The 15,859-nt window shown below is 50.6% G+C and overlaps 1 protein-coding gene across 5 annotated transcripts in view; it reads right to left on the minus strand.

Annotated features, from left to right (window-relative positions):
• Positions 1 to 12,134: 12,134 nt before the first annotated feature.
• The window catches only part of KIAA0753 (KIAA0753 ortholog), a 67,386-nt gene continuing 63,661 nt past the window's right edge, over positions 12,135 to 15,859 (minus strand). For 4 of the 5 annotated variants that reach the window (XM_032497961.1, XM_032497960.1, XM_032497962.1 and 1 more), the window contains exon 18: positions 12,135 to 13,627. In XM_032497961.1, coding sequence (XP_032353852.1) covers positions 13,510 to 13,627 — 118 coding nt within the window. In that variant the 3' untranslated portion in view covers positions 12,135 to 13,509. The remainder of the gene's footprint in view (positions 13,628 to 15,859) is intronic. The other variant, XR_004326492.1, reaches the window with a different exon arrangement.

Raw genomic sequence — 15,859 nt, forward strand, 5'->3', positions numbered from 1 at the left:
CACCAACGTGGTTTCTTTATGACAGATTCCAGAACGCATAGAACCAAACACAGGTGTAGACGATAAGGCACTCAAGAAACAATAGATCAGCCAGTGGTTCCTGATTACTAGCTGGTGGTATTGACAAGGGCAGGAAGTCACAATCAGCTTATGTAAATAGCTTATGTAATAGATGGTGGCTTTATCGGCACCTGGTAGACTATCTACACCGATTAGGGCGCTTATGCACCTTGCCTCAGATATGGCTTCCCTCCCAGGCTCCACTACTCTGCATGGTCCTTGTTCTCGACCCCAGCAAGGTCCCAGCTCTGGCCATGCTGGCTGAGTACCAAGGAAACCCAGGATGGCAGTGTTGGAAGGTCCCCAGGGAATGAATCATCTAGCCCTAAACCATCTTCACTTACTGTGTTTTAACCTGAGTTGCACAAAATAGGATATAAAAGGATTGGTGTTACCAGCTCATGGCCTCTCCTACCAGTCTGGGCAGAGTCCTTTTTTTTTATTTTGGTCTCTTTTGCCCTCATCCCCCAGTCCACTCCTCTCCTCCAAATGCCATGTGTTTTTTCCAATCTAACTTCAAAAGCTCTTTCTCCTGTCTGTGTAGCCTACACATTATATACCTGGATGTATGCATTTAAAACATTACATAATAGGGGGTGAGGAGGGTATAGCTCAGTGGTAGAGTGTATACTTAGCATTCACGTGGTCCTGGGTTCAGTCCCCAGCACCACCAATAAAACAAACAAACAAACCGAATTACCTCCTCCCTCCAAAAAACATTGCTTCTTACCTTCCCCCTTTGTTTTCAGATCCCTTCACACTGATACTTGTAGATTTGGCTAGATCTTTTTGATTATAATATTTTATAGTGTGATAAGACCTCATCTTGTATTTCCTAATCCCCTCTTTTTTGGGAGGGGGGCAGGTAATTAGGTTTATTTAGTAAATGGAGGGCATTTAGTTTTCAGAGCTCCTTGCTGATTCAAATGCTGCTGCAACAAACATCCCCCCTGCACCTCTCAGGTTCCTGTGTGAGAGATTCTCTGGGGCACATGCTCAGCCTGGAATTGTGGGGCCGTCAGAAACTTGGCAGATTTCCCTAACTACTGCATCAGCAAGCTGCTCTCGAAAGAGCGTGTTCTGCCAATGGCCTCACTGGACGGATGGTAAGACCGAGGCCCAGAGCAGGGACTCGCCCTAGTTTAGGACCTGAGTATTCTGACTTCCAGGACAGGCTCCACCCCTCCACGTCCGGGACTCCTGGCAGTCTCCTACGGAGTCAGCAGGGCAGCGGCAGCCTCGTTGAGCAGGCTGTGATACAAATTTCATCTCTCTCCTCCAGGTCCAAACACAGTGGTACCCAGCACAGAAGTCCCCAGGAGGCGGTGGAGAAGGAGGTGGGAGGTCTGAGCCAGAGCCCGCACTGAAAGGCCTCCTGTTCAACAGGAATAAAGCCTGGCAGCCCCGTGGCCCGTATGTGATAAAAGCTTCCACTGCAGACCCGCCCCACGCTGCTCTCTCTGCAGGGGCATCACCCGTACTTGTTGATACAGATCTCAAACTGTACAAGTCTTAGCTCCCCGGAGAGGATCCCACACTGCTCAGAGCTCAGGCAACTGCTGAGTCAAGGCAACAGTCACTGTGGGAGGGAACCCCTAAGAAAGGGCCATTCTGTCCATCCCCCTTCCTCCAGACTTTGCTAAAACCTTCCGACCTCTCTGTAAGGCTAGCTGGAAAGCTCTTCCTCACGTCTGTTCTATTGCACTGCGACTGTAACAACACAGAAACAGCAACAACAATAACATTAATACATCGTTGCTGAGTGACTACTACACGCCTCCTGGAAGTGTTTTAAGTGCTTTTCATGAGTTATCTCATCTAATCCTTATAGCAACGCAATGAGGGAGGTGTTATAACCATTCCCATTTCACAGATGAGGAAACTGAGACTCAGAGAGGCTAGGTATCTCCCTTTAGGTCACACAGCTAGTAAAGCGGTGGACCAGGTATTCCAACCCAAGCCTTCGGATGTCCATGATCCCACCTCAACCTCCAGAGGGAAGAAGATTAGAAATGAGTAAGACAAAAACAAAACACAGGAAACCAGGAGGCTGAGGCTCCGCCACTAACCCCAGGTGCAGCCTCAAACAGTTCACCGCCCTGCCCTGTCTATGCTAGAATCACATGTCCCCAGAGCCTTTGCCCCATTTGCCGCTGGGCTATGACCCCGTAGTTTTCCAAAGCCTACGTGCCAGGCACCCTGGCAGGTGGAGAAGCTGAGTCAGCAGGAGCCTCCAGGGCATGGATGCTGCGGCCTTGGCCTTGGCCCCGGGCAAAGGCTTCCTGGGGCAATTAGCACATCCCTCCCCCGAGCCGCCAGCTCCATGTCCCCTGGGGGAACCTCTCGTGGGTGGGAGGGCTGGCGCAATCTATTCCTATTGGAATTTGAATGCTTCTGGTCGGAATGACTAAAAGGCTGAGTTTTACAAGGGTTTTGAAAGTGAATTGACTCCACTTATTAAAGATATACTAGATTACTTGCTGAGGGAAAGGACACTCCGGGGATTCCAGGCAGCATGGCCTTTCTTGAAGACAGAAACCTCCCTTTCTGAGCCGGAGCCGATCCCAATAAACCACGGCAGGAGACATTGTACTGGGCAGGTGCCAATTAAATTACCAGCTGAAAGATCACTCACTGTCCATCAAGGAAACATCCTAGCCCAGAAAGGCGGTTGTGAAATCCCCTCTGATTATTTTATGGAAATCTATTTCTAAAGGCAGGAAGGCAAAGATTACAAGGAAATTACTCACGGAAGGCTTGACGTTCGGTCCTGAAATGAATAACGGGGAGAGAGAGGTGTGGGGGCTGTTAAGCGCTGCAGAGTGTGGTGGGCAGGACCAATGCCCAGTAGGGGACACAACACTGCTTTTCGTTTTCAGACTCAGAGTCGTTAAGGAGTGGGTCCTAAGTGGGTAGGGGAGGGGACATCCTCTATGCTGTTGAGGAAGTTGAACAGTTTGAAGGGTATATGGACTCAGGACCTGCTGGAGTTGGAACGACCACCAGACCCCACTCATCGGATCCAACTCCAACTCAGCGGACCCAGCACCTCACTACAGATGGGGAAGCTGGGTCCCAGGTACTGGGGGTGAAGGGGCCAAAAATAGGGCATTGGTGGCAGAGGTTCTCCAGGTTCCTAGTTCCAGGCTCTCTCCTCACATCCTCCCGTGGAGGTGAAGGGCGTGGGCACTGGCTTGTGGTCAGGAGCCTCTTCCAATTTCTTTGACTCCCCTCCACCCTCGTTGCCAGGAGACGCAGGGGAGTTGCTGGGGCCCAGGCAGCACCTACTTGCAGAATTGATACAAGGTTCAGACAGTGCATGTGCAACATGGATGCTTCCTATGGTAGCAGGCTCCCCTCAGGCTCTCTTAAGCAAAAAGGAATTTATTGGTAGGCCACCGGGGTCTCGGAGACTCAAAGGAGGCTGCAAAGAAAGGCTTGGAGAGCAGCTGGAAACCGAGACGGCTCAGAGGGCCGAAAACTGCCAACTGACAGCCAAATTGTAGCAGAACAATTTGGCCTGAGGGTCACTCCCTGCACCGTGGACACCCACACCACTGAATGTGTTCGAGAGGAACCTCATCTTTGCACTTCATTCAAGCCAGGCCTGAGTGGCCAAGGCGGGGACATATGAGCATGCCACAGCTTCCAGCTGTGGGAGGGGGACCACTGAGAACCTTGCCGTGGGAGGTGGGCTCCTGCAGCCCAGGATTATGTTCTAAGGGCGCTGAGAGTTCCTGCATTAGAGGCGGCATCAGGAATTCCACAGTCACTTAGATTTTGGAGCTTCACCATCTCATGGATGACACAGCCCCTGCAATCCCCCCAAAGCTCAATCGCGAAGACTTGCCAAAGTTAAGGGTTCCTGAAACCTTCGGGAGGGCGCTGCTGTCTGCTGTTTGGAGCCACCGGTGACTGGCATCTTCCGTGCACGAGGGTCCTGGTGCATCTTCTGCAGGAAACCTTAGGGAAGGGGCTCGATTAACCACACCAATACATGGAGATGCTGTCGGTCCTTCCCTAGTGTTTTTCAGTTGGGGCTGCCACAGGCAGGATGTTTCTAAATGTTCCAACGTTACTATATTTCATACTTGAGAAATAAGAACAACTATGATTTTCAGAGTTCAAATGATATTTCAAGCTATAGAAAGTAACACTTAACAACTTGGCCTGTGATACAGTGAACCTCAAGCTTGGGGAGGTAGATTTCTGCTCCCCTCCCCACTGTGAGTTATTAGAAATTCCTGGGGTGGGGAAATAGGATTTTTTTTTTCACCCATCAAAAGAGAGCATGGCCTAAAAAAGTTAGAGGAGACAGTGATGGAGACAATGAGGCCCCGTTTTGCTACTGATTTCCTGTGATACCTGTCCCCACCCTGCAGGAAAGAGGGTAATAAACCCTCCTCCGTCCACCTCAGAGTAAGAGGAAATGCTTTGAGATGGAGACTCTGCTTATACAGAGACAACTTCAGGGAGAATTACAGGGGAAGAGGCCGGGCCCCACAATCAGTTCAAGGAGGCTTAACCCGGCATCCAGGCCTATATGGACCTGGGGATTGTAAGCCGCCCCCCGACAATGTGACACTGCAAGTGTGTGTATGTGTGCGTGTGTATATGCACATGTGTGTATGTGTGCACATGTGAGTATGCATGTACCTGTATACGTGTGTACCTCTGTACATGTGTATGTGATGTGTGTGTGTATGTGCATGTGTAAGTATGTATATGTGTGTGTGCTTTTTGAGGATAGCTTCAGATTTTTTAAAGGGATCTTGACCCTCCGAAATAGCAAGGACTCCTATTTCAGTCAATCCCTGTGTGTGGGTGGGAAAGAGGCCCCCTGGGTTAGTGCGGGGAGGCCGGGGCATGTTCATGCCCGAGGCTGTGAACGATGATCTGAGTGAATTAAAAGCTTTGGCAGAGCTAAGCCTCCTGCATCCCTGTGCCCTTCCCCAGCAAGGTGGCCTCCTGCCATGCCTGCCACAGGTCCCAGGGCCGCAGCGATGCCCAACGTGGGGGTGTCAGGCCCCAGTATGGCGCAAGGGGCCGGGCTGCCTGGCCTTGTCTCCCACCCCCCTCCACCGCTGCAGACTAGGGCGACAGAACCCACGCTGATGGAAAGGCCGACACCCCAAGGCCCGGCCCGGATTGTCCTTGCAAAGACCCTGTGGCTCAGGGGGGCCTGCATCTGTTCCAAACATGCCCGGGATTTCTTTTTGACACTAAAGTAAATGTTGGCTGGAGAGCCACCTACTGTGGCTGACGAAGGCTGCCGGCTTCTGATTGGAGGGCAGGGAGGAGACTCTGCAGGTCTTTGAGGATTGCCAAGACTCCTCCGTCACACCGAGCAGATAAAATCCATTACCAAGAGCTAATAAAGACGAGGAGGCCAGGCTGAGGCCAAGCCAAGGGAGAGGGGGGCCTTGGCAGGTGGGGCCCCGATCTCCCCCGTTGGCTGCTCAGCCTTCAATATTTGCCCCTCTTGCGTGCACCTCTGCTGGCTCCCCGTTGTTCTCAACTCAATAGTTTGGGCAGCGATCCTATTTCTCATTCACAATAAAAGCCCGTCCCCGCAGACCTCTCGGCACATTTATTGCAAGGCTGGAATTTATGACGGATTGGATTTCAGAGGAGGGATTGATTAAATACAGACGCAGGGCTTGGCAGGGGCCTGGGGCTCCCAGTAGACTCCCCCGTTTAGAAATAGAATAAAGATTAGGAAGCTTGAGCAAGGGCAATCTGGGGCAAATCCTGCTTTCAAGGGAAGGGAGGGTGGACGCGGTGAGGGAAACTGCTTATTTCTGTTCAAGGGCATCTTCTCGAAGCCAAACAAAAATTCTTCATCAAAAGGAGTCAAGAGCTGCCGAGGTCCCTCCTCACTGCCCCAGATGCGCTGCGTCTCGGGCACACTCACTCCCAGTGCGGGTGTCTCAGCTCTGGCTAAACCCCTCAAGCCCCTTAGCCCTAATCGCATTATATTCACACACTGCCCTCCCCTGTCAGGAGCTCAATTCTGGCCCTGCTGTTCCCTCTGGCTGGAGGGTCCTTCCCCTGCTTCTGTAATTACTAGTCTCAGTTATCTTTCAAGGGCTCATTCGAATGCCACCTCCTCCACTGAAGACCACCGAAATCGCAACCTTCTCACACAGTAAAAATGAATCACTCCTTTCAAAGCACAGACACCTTCTGTTTCACTTTCATTTTTGTTTGTTTGTTTGTTTTAATGGAGGTACTGGGGATTGAACCCAGGACTCCGTGCATGCTAAGCATGTGCTCTACAACTTGAGCTATACCCCCCCCAACTTTTAAATCCTGCTTTACGAGGGTCTGTGCCTTAACTGTCTCTGTATTTCTGCAGCATATGGTGAACGTTGAATGAACATTAATGCAAATTAAAATGTGTCTTATGACCTTGTCTTAAGAAGACATGCTACTTTTTGTGGTGCGCACCGGCAGCATCTGCCTTTCCAGATTCAGGTAACAGGGCTTTGGTTTTCCTCTGGGGAGCTGGCCCTTCTCCCTGTTCAGTCCATGTGGCCGGGATGCTGCTGATCCATCCCCCTTTCCAGGCGGCCATGTGACTCAGGTCTGAGCACAGGGGTTAGGGTGCGGCTGCCGAGTTTGTTACCCAAGTACCAGACCAATGAGCAGCGACCCCACGGCAATCGCTGGCTCTCCTGGGCCTGAGGGGCTTCTCTCTGCTGAGGTTGCCAAATGGAAAAACGTTAGGCTGGAGCTGCTGGTCCCCAGTGTGTCACCGTGTGGGCAGGGGCTGCCTGAGAATAATGTCTTTAAGAGGCAAAGGAGCAAATTAGACTGGAGGGTGGGAACACTGGCTTTGCCACTGAGGCTGGCCCGGAACAGGAAGATGGCCATCTGCGGAACAGTGCTTGACGGGACACCAAGCCCAGGCAGCGCCTGGGCAAGGGCTGTACTAGCATGTCCAATATGGCATGGGAGGCGAGGCCACATTTGAGCCCACAGTGCAGCGTGTGGCTTCCAGTGCCTTCCGAGATGAGCCCCAGACTCTGGTGGGAGGTTCTGGGAAAAGGAGCCTGGCCAGCAGCAGGTCGGATGCCAGGGCCCAGGGAGGGCCAGTGCAGTACACTGGGAAGAGCTGAAATGTATAATCAGACTCATTTTCTAGTTGGGAAAATCTCCATCTCATTTGGCTTCAGTTTCATCTGTAAAATGGGTTCATAATCTCTATTTCCGTTAGCGTGAGAATCAAATGAGATCATATAAATAAAGCACACAAGTGGTAGATTATTATCATTACTCTGTAGGCAGGGTTCTGGGAAGGGCTCAGCCCGTGTAGGAGGGCAGGGCATGAGGGAGGCAGGTGATGGGGTGGATGGAAACTGAGGCAGCAGCTTAGTTCTGGGCAGCAGGGGTGCTGTGCTGGGCTGTGTTAGGAAGGTGGGAAACACATCTCAGTCATCTCTATGTGCCCAGAACTCAGCACAGTGCCTGGCATAAAGCAGGACCATAGCAAATAACTGAAACTAGGAGATTTCACTTACAATTACGTCTATAAGATTGTCTAGATCTTCTAAGAATCATCTGTTTGAGAGAAAGACAGAAGTGTGGCACAGAATGGAAAGGATACTAGGCTTGAAGTCAAAAGATGCAGACTGAGTTTCGGTTCTGTCACTGTGTGTCTGTGTGACCCTGAGCAAGCCTCAATTTCTGTAGACCTTAAAACGTCTTCATCTGTAAAATGGGGCTATGAACACTTGGTCTGCCTGCCCCATAAGGATGTGGTCCAGTTCAGAAGGTTCTGGTGGCACTGGGAGCCCTAGAGCAAGCCCGCAGGAGCCCTGTCCATGGTGCACTTAGTCCTGTGGCCAAAAGGGCTGTCTCTGAGGCGGCCCAGGGAGACCCTCTGGAGGGAGAACCAGATGTGTTTGTCGCTCAGAGCAGCCAGAGGCGTGGCGAGCTGTTGCTGAGTATTTGGCTTCAAGGGCGAGGCAAGACACAGGGTTTTAAGCAGGAAGAACACAGCAGGAGGCAGGCAGCAAGGAAAGCACTTCAGAACTAAGGCTGTAAGTGTAAGAAAAGAGACAAGTTCCCCCTTCCAAGGTCCTCAGTGATAAACTTAAAAGTGAGCATTTATTTAGCACCTACTATCTGCCAGGCACTATTCTTGATGTCTGCATGGATAATTTCCTTTAATTCGCACAGTAACCCTGGGTGGGTACCACTCTTACCCCCATTTTACAGATTAGGAAACCGAGGCACAGAGGTTTTCACCCATGGCTCACATTCTTAAGCAGTCCCTGCTACAGCAGGGAGGTTACGATGACTGAGATCAGAGAAGGTATTTAAAGGCATTTTGTGAAGTGTAGTGCAGAGTAGATGTGGGCGGGGCTTAACCCGAGGTAGGCGCCTAGCCTCTCTTGGCCTCTTGGTCACACATCAAGAACAGTGCGCTGGAGAGCTGTGGTTAAGGAGAGCCACATCTCCTCCTGAGCCCACCCCTGGAGATTGGTCTCTAGGGGCCATAAAGGCAGGTAGCTGCCCAGGTTCTGGCGGTCAGCCTCATCTCCCCAGCTCTCTGAACTCCACGCTTCCCATGCAATCTTGAGGAATCATGTCTACTGGGGGCCTCATAGGGAATTCTGCCCAGACTTAGGGAGCCCTGGGCTTGGGAGAGATGGCAGAGCCCACCTGTCCAGGACCTGATACTCCTGCCCAACCTGATCATGGCATGTCAGAGCTAGAAGGCACCCTGGAAATCTACCATCCCAAGCAGGGGTGCTGGGCATGGACAGAGACAGACTCAGGGGGCCTGGGAGCCCCACCCAGCAGGTGGCAGGAATGTTCAGTGGGCTTCCGGGCACAGCGACCTTCTGCAGGGCTCTGCAGCTGAGTGGGAGGGCTCAGGCTGACCTCACCCACACCCAAGGGAAGACAGAGGACCGGTGTGTAGGTGGGAGATTCCAGGGAGCCAAGCAGAGCAGATGGGAAATCAGAGGAGGTCCCAGGGGAGGGGGTAGTGAGGCAGGCTGGGGAAGGGAGGGCCAGGAGTGAGACGAGGTGAGAAGACACCTCCAGAGGCGGAGCAGGGACGGCAGGGAGAAGGGTTGCAAGGAAAGCAGAGGTGACAGCGCCTGGGGGAGCAAAGCTGTGACAAGAGGGGCTTTGGGAGAGGAGGCCGGGCCGTGTCTGAGCCGTGATGAGCTTCTGGTAGGGCTGCTAAGGAGGAGTTGAGCAGCTCTGGGTGTAAAGGTGCTCCAGAAACTACCGGGAAAGGCTGTTTCTGGTTCTCTACAAAGGATTTGGGCGTATCGGAATGGGCAGAGGGAGGGAGGATCTCAGGGTTGTCATGAGGGTTGAATGACACCACCAGGGAGGGCATACACAATGGCTTGGACGTCCCACAGTGAGAAGCCACCCCGTGGACAGAGGCACAGCCTTGGTCAGGAAGAGGCAGGGAAGCAAGGAGAGATGAACAGCTCATCCTGGATCCAGAGCAGGATGGGAGGGGAGCAGCCCCTAAGGCAGGCCCCACAGAGAGCAGAGGCTAGGGGAGGGTAGAAGGCACAGGTGTCTTACTCACCGCCTGGCAGCAGGACTGGGAGGAGCCGATCCTCTGGACACACCCGCTGGCACACTGGGGACAGTCTAGCGGCGGGAATGGATGGACTCAATTGCAGGAAAAAGTCTAGTTGGCTGGATGGGAAGTCAGCCAGAAAAAAAGATGAGAAGTAGCAGGTTTGGTTCAAGAAAAATCGATCAGGGTTACCAGGCAGAATCAGCTATGGAGGGGTCTCCAGAAAGAACAGCAGTTGAAGGGGGTTCATCAGGGAGGGCGGGAGCAGCCTCTGGGCTCCCCACCCCAGGCTGAGGGTCAAAGGCCACACTTTAGGCCCTAGGAAGACTGGTGAGAGCAGAGCAGACCCAGTGCCACAGAGACAGGGCCCTGGGCAGGCTGGCAGGAGAGGGACCCAGAACCAGAGCCACAGAGCCACCTGCGAGCCCCAGGTCGGGGTGAGACCTGCACTGAGGGATCAGTTGACTGAGATCACCTGGGACTGACAGCTGGCCTGGGTCTCAACCTGGGATGTCCTGGGGGGTCCTTACTGACGACTACAGGAAGCCCTCCCAAGCCAGCCTGAGCTATCGGGGCGGGGGGCTCAACCAACTGATTAACAGATGTGAGCTCTCTGCTCTTGAACCAACAGAACCACACGGGAGAGGCCACTGTCTAGGAAGACAGCAGACGTGCCGCCACCTTCCTGCTGCTTCAGGAGCCCCAAGAGCACGAGCTCTTTGGCCCACGGGCCCGAGAAGGGTGCCCCTAGGGTGCCCTGTGTGTGGTGGTGTGGGGCAGACACCCCTGGTTTCCAAGTTTTGTGGGGAATTTGCATCACTCCCTCAATCTGCTAAAACAAACGGTTCCTTTTGAAAACAATCAAGAGTTAAGGAAACCCACGTTGTACCACAGAGAAAACTGGAAGTTTTCTGACCGGGCTTAGAACCCCTTCCTCTCCTCTTGGCCTTGGGGGCTTTGCTCAGACCCTTCATCCTGCCGTCCAGACCCACTGATGCACAGTTCATGCCTCCTCCAGGCACTGCCTCCTGCCACCCACCCTGCACACACTCTCCCCCCAGTTTCAGGGAAGCAGGGAGGGAGGGAGAGGAGGGAGAAAGAGAACACTCCTCCCGCCTCCTCTCCAGTGCCCAGCACTAACAGGCAGAGGGGGAAGGGACCCCAACACCCAGGCGGTCCTTCCTGGGGTCCCCACCCACTCCTCTGCCCTCTCATGAGCCCCAGGCCACCCACACCCTCTCTGCAGCAGTTCCTGATGCCACCGCATTGGTGCCTCGGAGGTGAGATCTGCGGCTCTTCCCAGGCAGCCTCTTACATCAGGTCACAAAAGATTAACACAGATTTTTGCAGATCCTGCAGAGACAGGATAGAGCCCCCAGCCCAAATCAAGAATCGATTCCCGGAAAACGTGTGCTTCCTTTTTCCCATTCATTCAAAAGCATTTACTGAGCACCAACTATGTGTAGGCAGAGGCCTTGCCCTCGAGGAGCTGAGCAGACTAGAGACAGGCATGCGAGCAGGCAACACTCCCCAGGGCTGGGCTGTGAGGCTGGTCAGATCAGGGCGGGAAACAGATCAGGAATTTCAGCCCATCTGCCCACTGGGACAGCCTGTGGACACAGAAATATGACACTTGTGCATTCCTCTGTTTCTGAAAATAACACCTGAATTGGTCAGGAGAAACCTGGAGGGGATGAGAGAACGACCCGTACAGGAGCAGCCATTGCTCATGAAGAACAAAAACTCAAAAAAAAAAAAATTGACAGGACCCAGATAAGAAAATTGATATTTCAAGGATTCAAGTTCCCTTTTTAAATGAGAGTTTTTATCTCTTGCAGTTTATTTCTGCATCCTTGGAGAATGCTCTGGTCGAGGAAGTTCCCTGTGGGCCAGGGATATAAGGGAGACGCTGGACACGACACAGAGGCGGGTGTAAGCCTCACCCACAGGAGTCAGACGGGGAGACCCAGCTGGTGGGAGGAGCAGGAGATACCGGGAAGGCCCCCAAACAAAGCAAAGGAGTCTGGACTTGACTCTTCAGCGGACAGGAGCAGGGCAACTCCAGATGCCCGCATCTAGGACGGGCCGAGCGGGGCCAGGAAGAGGTGGGAGAATGCGCTGAAATGCTCAAAACTCTGACAATTATCTTCATGGGAGTAAGTGAATCCATGACCGTGGTGGTGCTGAATGCAGGATTGTTTGATCAAATTATCTCCCCTTCTGTGCCTCATTTGATTCATCTATAAAATGGGAATAATAATGGTGTCCACCTCACGCAGATGGTACAAGGATTAAATACATTAATACTGGGAAAGCACTTAGAGCTAGGCCTGGGATGTGCATGTGCTCAATAAATGTGAGCTTTTATTATCATTTCTTTCTTGCTGGGGGTGAGGGGCGGTAAGTAACCCACTAGGCTCACATCAAACATAAAAGTATTCTGAGTGGTTTCTGTAAATCACATTTCACTTTGGGAAAAAAAAAAGGAGATGTAAATTATTTCAAACAGACATGTACATACTTTAAAATACTGGGTTTATTTTAAAAAATCAGCACAGTAAAAACTGCCACACAAAATAAGTTACCAACGACAGACACTCCTATCAGTTCAAGTGTACATATGTAACTCCTCAGATTAAAGACCTTTAATTTCCCTTGAAGCCTTTTAAATTCTGAGGTTATAGAAAATTAAGCAGAACAACATTACATTAAACGAAAATCAATTTTGCACAAGTAAGTGCGATCAAGCAGCTTAAGTTATCACCTGAAATACTTGTACTTCGGAGAAGAATCCCCACTGACAACACTGTCTGTGCTGTAAAAAGATTCACATTATCCCGTGGGGTGTTCCTTCCGCCACGCGGCCTCCACGTCCCATTCACCAAGCCGCAGGCAAAAAAAGGGAGGGAAACTTCTCCAGGCAGTGGCCTCATTACATACACATGCCTTTGCTTTTTCTGAGTTCAGAGTTTCGGAAAACACGGAGGCTTTTCTCTTGGTAAACATGACCTGTAAGATGTTCCAGGACCAGGCTACTGTGGTTCTTCGGTTTCTTCCTTTCTTGGGGGAGACTCCATGCTCTTCACGCCATCCAGATCTGCTCCCTCCTCCCCGGCAGGTTCCTTTTTGGTGTGGAAGCAGAAACTCATGATCTCAGCAGAGAGGGAAGTGAGCTCTGTGCCTCCAACCAGGCCACAGAGAAGGCTGGACCTCTCCAATGTCCTCAGACTTCCTCTGATTTCACACACAGCTCTGTAAATCAAAATGTCATCCCACAGCAATAAAAGACACGAGGAACTAAAAATGTGAAGAAGCACCTAGGAACTGAGAATTAGCGACATGTGCGTTCGCTGCTGTGCACTGGTAACTGTGGGTTCCGATTTCAACCAGCCACAACAGAGCAGAGGACTGGCGGCATCACTAAGCCCTGTGCTCGACGCAAGTCTGTAACCTGGAAGGACAGGCGTCCTGATAGGAACCGGCCGAAGGAGGACACACAAGCCAGGTGATGGGACCAGAGAGGAACTGCACTGAATCTCTACATGAAATACACTTATCTATTGACTTTCAAAACAGTCTAATCACCAGTCAGTGGAATGAACACGGTATTTCAACAGGAAAACTATACATTCAGAAAATATATTGTCATAATCGATTCACATTTCCTGGGCACTGATAAAATAGAACACAGTCCTTCGTAAACTCTCAGAGCCATTGCTTTGACCATGAGAAGATGCAAAGTGGGATGACCTCACTGGCTTTTCCTTCCTTCAGTGGGCAGCACTTTCTGGGGCTGGATGGACAGCTGAGGATAAAGATTTCCTGTGGCTAAAACAAAGGTTGGTGCCGTCCCTTCTTCAGGGTGACATAAGGGGCCCTTCCCTGGAGAACCTTCAGGTGGCGGCCTCCAAGAATTCCGAGGTGAACACGGCTTCCGCGTAGTCTTCACACACATCCTGAAGTTCGGCAGCCACGGCCCCCAGAGCCTCATCTACCAGCTCATCTGAAAAGCTGGAAGACAAACAGCACAGCTAAAGGTACGTGCAGCCACGTGCGGGAGCCAGCCTGTTACTCAGCTGAAGTACTCACCCCGTCTATCCGGAGATTTCAAGGGAAATTCAAAAGGCCACTTAGAGGAGAATACAAGGTGAGAGGACTTGCTTTCCTAGATAGTAAGATGGTGGCGCGTAGATCTGAGTCAGGCTAGAGGGAGGGGCCTGTCACACACATGGGATGGACCTCACCCTTGAGGTGGCTGAAACCAGAGGAGGCCGGAAACTAACCAGCCGCAACCCAGCCCCAGTCCAGATCCACCTCCCACAGCCACCCACGTGCCTGACAGGGGAAACGAGGTGTGCTTCTCCATGGGACGGGGGCAGGAAACACCGATGAAGGCTTCGTTTCTCTCTACACGTGTGCGCGCGCACGCACGCACGCACACACAAGCTGAGAGTAAGTTGCAGACCTGATACACCTCATGTATTTTGGTATACATTTCCTAAAAACCAGGACATTCTCTTAAACAACCCTGATACAACAGAGATACAATACTATTATCTAATCTTACCTACAGACCTTTTTCAAATTTTTGTGAACTGTCCAAAAAATGTCCTTTAAAAGAAAACGTTTCCTGATCCAGGGTTCAACGTGGGACCACATGTTGCATTCAGTGGTCACGTCTCCTTGGCCTACTTCAATCTGGGATTGTTCTTCAGTCTTTGTCTTTCATGACCTTAACATCTTTTGAAGAGTAAAGGCCTTTTTTGTAGAACGTCCCTCAATATGGGTTTGTCTGATATCACATTTTGGGGACAAACACCATGGAAGGGATACTGTGTCCCCTCAGTGTATCTATTTGTCTTCTCACTGGTGAGTGCTAATTTTTATCACTTGGTTATGGTGATGGCTGCCAGGTTTCTCCCTTGAAAAGTTACTATTTTCCCCTTGTGATTAATATGTATATTGTAAAGAGATACTTTGAGACTATAAATATCCTGCTTCTGATTAAACCTGCTGACTCAGCTATCACAGGGCTGCCAACACCGATGTTCTAACTCCATCATTCCCCCCACGTAATAGTTGGCATGTACCATGTGGAAGAGCTTTCCTGTCTCCTTTACTCATAACGTAACATAACACAAATGTCTTCATTCATTCATTCATTCATATTGGCTTGGCCTTACACGTAAGTTATTCAACAGTGTGCAATCCATTACTATTATTCCTTCTTCTGATACTTAAAGTGTCCCAGATTGGCCAGTAGGAGCCCCATCACGCCAGCTCCCGGGTCCTCTTGACATGTCCCCATCATCCTCTGACTACTTCCTTTCTGGCACAAGACGTTGTTTCAGGCTCATCTTAGGTTCTCCCAGCCCCCATCTTGGAATCAGCCATTTCTCCAAGGAGCTCTGGGACTTTTCATGGAGAATAGTATTTAGAAACCAAGATCTGGGCACTAAGTGTGCTCGCTGATACCGGGGCTACTGTTTCTGGGCCCTCTCAGCTGACACACTCAGACAGACACACATACCCCATGTCTATTTCCACATCTATCAGAAATCATAAATTCATATCACCTCCACCCTGTCTTCAAAATAGGGGATTCATTCTAGCCTTCTTCCAGAAACCTGGCTCTCATTATTCATAATGTACTTACTTATTTGATCAATCTTAAAATATAGAGAAAGTAGTTTTATAATTGTTAACTCAGATTGCTGGCTGAAAGAAACCTACTTACTAGAATCTGTAATCTGTGTTCACAGTCTGTCTTGAGCCAGAGGGAAAGAGTCAAACTACCGCATTCAAAAGTGACTTAGACTAGTCCTCATCTGTATGTATCCCATTAGCGTGATGATGTTATTTGCTGGAAATACATTTAGGTTCGTGTTTCTGTTTATATTCCAATCTAGGGCTATACCCTCTCCCCTCCTACCCCATCCTTGTTGATTGGGAGGGATGTATAGGGAACAGTAACACGGTTCCAAAAGTCAGAATTATGCAAAAGAGGTAAATGCTGATAGGTGTCCCTCCCCACTCCTAGCCCCTCTACCCCATTCCTGTCCCAGATGTTTTGTTTTATTTTGGCTGATCTGACAGTCTTTTAATTGGTGTGTATATATCTTTTTCATTTAATAATCCTGAAGTATTTAAGCTTCTACTACTAAAATACTAAGTACTTTCTATTTGTCTATTTGTTCTCTCTTTGTTGCCTTCTTTAGGATTTTGTGTTTTATTACATTCTTT

Source organism: Camelus ferus, chromosome 16, assembly GCF_009834535.1.
Source record: "Camelus ferus isolate YT-003-E chromosome 16, BCGSAC_Cfer_1.0, whole genome shotgun sequence".
NCBI classification, from domain to species: domain Eukaryota; kingdom Metazoa; phylum Chordata; class Mammalia; order Artiodactyla; family Camelidae; genus Camelus; species Camelus ferus.